Consider the following 1,402-nt stretch of genomic DNA (forward strand, 5'->3'; position numbering starts at 1 on the left):
CCTGTGTGTGAAAATCGTTGTTGCAACACTCTGGTGGTGTTAAAAACGAAGAGGAAGAAAAACAGTGTGAGTGTATTCTGTTGACTGGTCAGGCCTCGCACTTCTCAAGGATGTTCAGTCACTCGACCTTCATCCTGGGCAGATGGATGTGGCCTTCAGGGCTTAATGGGGGTCTGTAAGCACAGCAAAGCCTGATAGGGATTGGATGGGGGTCGGGCCTGCACCTCATGATAAATAACCCCACTAATTCCTACCACAATCCACAGTATCCACAATCTGCTTTGGGTTTCTGTTGTCACCCACTCATCTGATCTAAATCTTTTATACACAGATGTTAAACATTAGGAAGACAGATTTCTAAATTAATGCAGGGCTGCTACTTTACTTTAGCACCAATCCTTCGGGAATCAAGGAAGGAAACCTATACGTTTTTTGAATAATCCATTCTAAAAAGGCAGCAGTGCAAAAACATCTGACAACACAACCGTCTGTGGCAGTCCACAGCTGTCCTAGAGCAGATTGATACTCACATCAGACAGATTTTTTAACTCAATTGTAAAGAAAAACACAGTTTCATACACTAATAACCGCTATGTCTGTGCGATCGCTCCTTAGTCCTTTCTTAGTTACAGTTGCAATAAAAGCATCCTGAACAGAGTCATTACTAAGAATTATAGATCAAATAATATGAAGACTTTGGGGGGCACATGGAGGAAAAACATTACAGAAGATCTTAATTTAACAGATTCATCAAGTCTGAAATGTCCCTGCTAAATCTTGGTTAGTACAACGGGTTGAAAAGAAACCACAACATTGCTCCACATGCACTGCATAGAAAAATCCTTTGATGCAAGTTTCCCAAAACAGTGTTTCAGTAGGACAATCATTTGAAATTGTTACTATTTATGTGTCTTCAACTTAAGGCCGCTTCCCCCAAGTTGTTACATCAATAACACTTTCTTGTTAAATGGTTATGTGGAGTGGTTGGCAAGTACAATAAAATCAAATGTCATTTTGGTAAATGCTCAGAAATGTTCTTACCTTTCTCTGTGGTGAGGAAACATCTTACAAGGTGACTGAGACTGCTTTTCTACAAAAACATTTGGAGAGAGTTGAAGCAGTGCATCCATTAAACCAACAACTTGTTCACGATCCAAAAATTTAACCAGAAAATTTAAACAGGAGATGGATCCGCAGATTCAATAACAAACTCTTTACTCTCAATTTTCATTTGGAGCCTAATTAAAGCTCGGCAACCCAGCCACACTTACCCCATTTTGGTGTACAGTAGCCTAAACCCTTGGCGAGCTTGTGTTGTAGCCCATCTGTCAATAATTCCGCGATGCTGTACGTCCCAGTCTGCTCCTTCTTTCAGTCTGAGCTACCTATGCTTTATTCTCCA

At 40.5% G+C, this 1,402-nt stretch overlaps 1 protein-coding gene and 1 long non-coding RNA gene across 6 annotated transcripts in view; one reads left to right on the forward strand and one right to left on the reverse strand.

The window, feature by feature from the left end:
• Positions 1-1,402, reverse strand: part of LOC116698920 (homer protein homolog 3) — a gene marked incomplete at its 5' end in the record, with an annotated part of 20,985 nt that overhangs the window by 18,016 nt on the left and 1,567 nt on the right. For all 5 annotated transcript variants that reach the window (XM_032531165.1, XM_032531162.1, XM_032531161.1 and 2 more), the window contains 2 exon segments: positions 1,042-1,090; positions 1,272-1,402. The exon segment at positions 1,272-1,402 is cut by the window's right edge and continues 1,567 nt beyond it. In XM_032531165.1, coding sequence (XP_032387056.1) covers positions 1,042-1,064 — 23 coding nt within the window.
• LOC116698921 (uncharacterized) overlaps positions 1-1,402 on the forward strand; it is a 23,356-nt gene that overhangs the window by 9,541 nt on the left and 12,413 nt on the right. The window lies entirely within an intron of this gene.

This window comes from Etheostoma spectabile, chromosome 12 (genome assembly GCF_008692095.1).
Source record: "Etheostoma spectabile isolate EspeVRDwgs_2016 chromosome 12, UIUC_Espe_1.0, whole genome shotgun sequence".
NCBI classification, from domain to species: domain Eukaryota; kingdom Metazoa; phylum Chordata; class Actinopteri; order Perciformes; family Percidae; genus Etheostoma; species Etheostoma spectabile.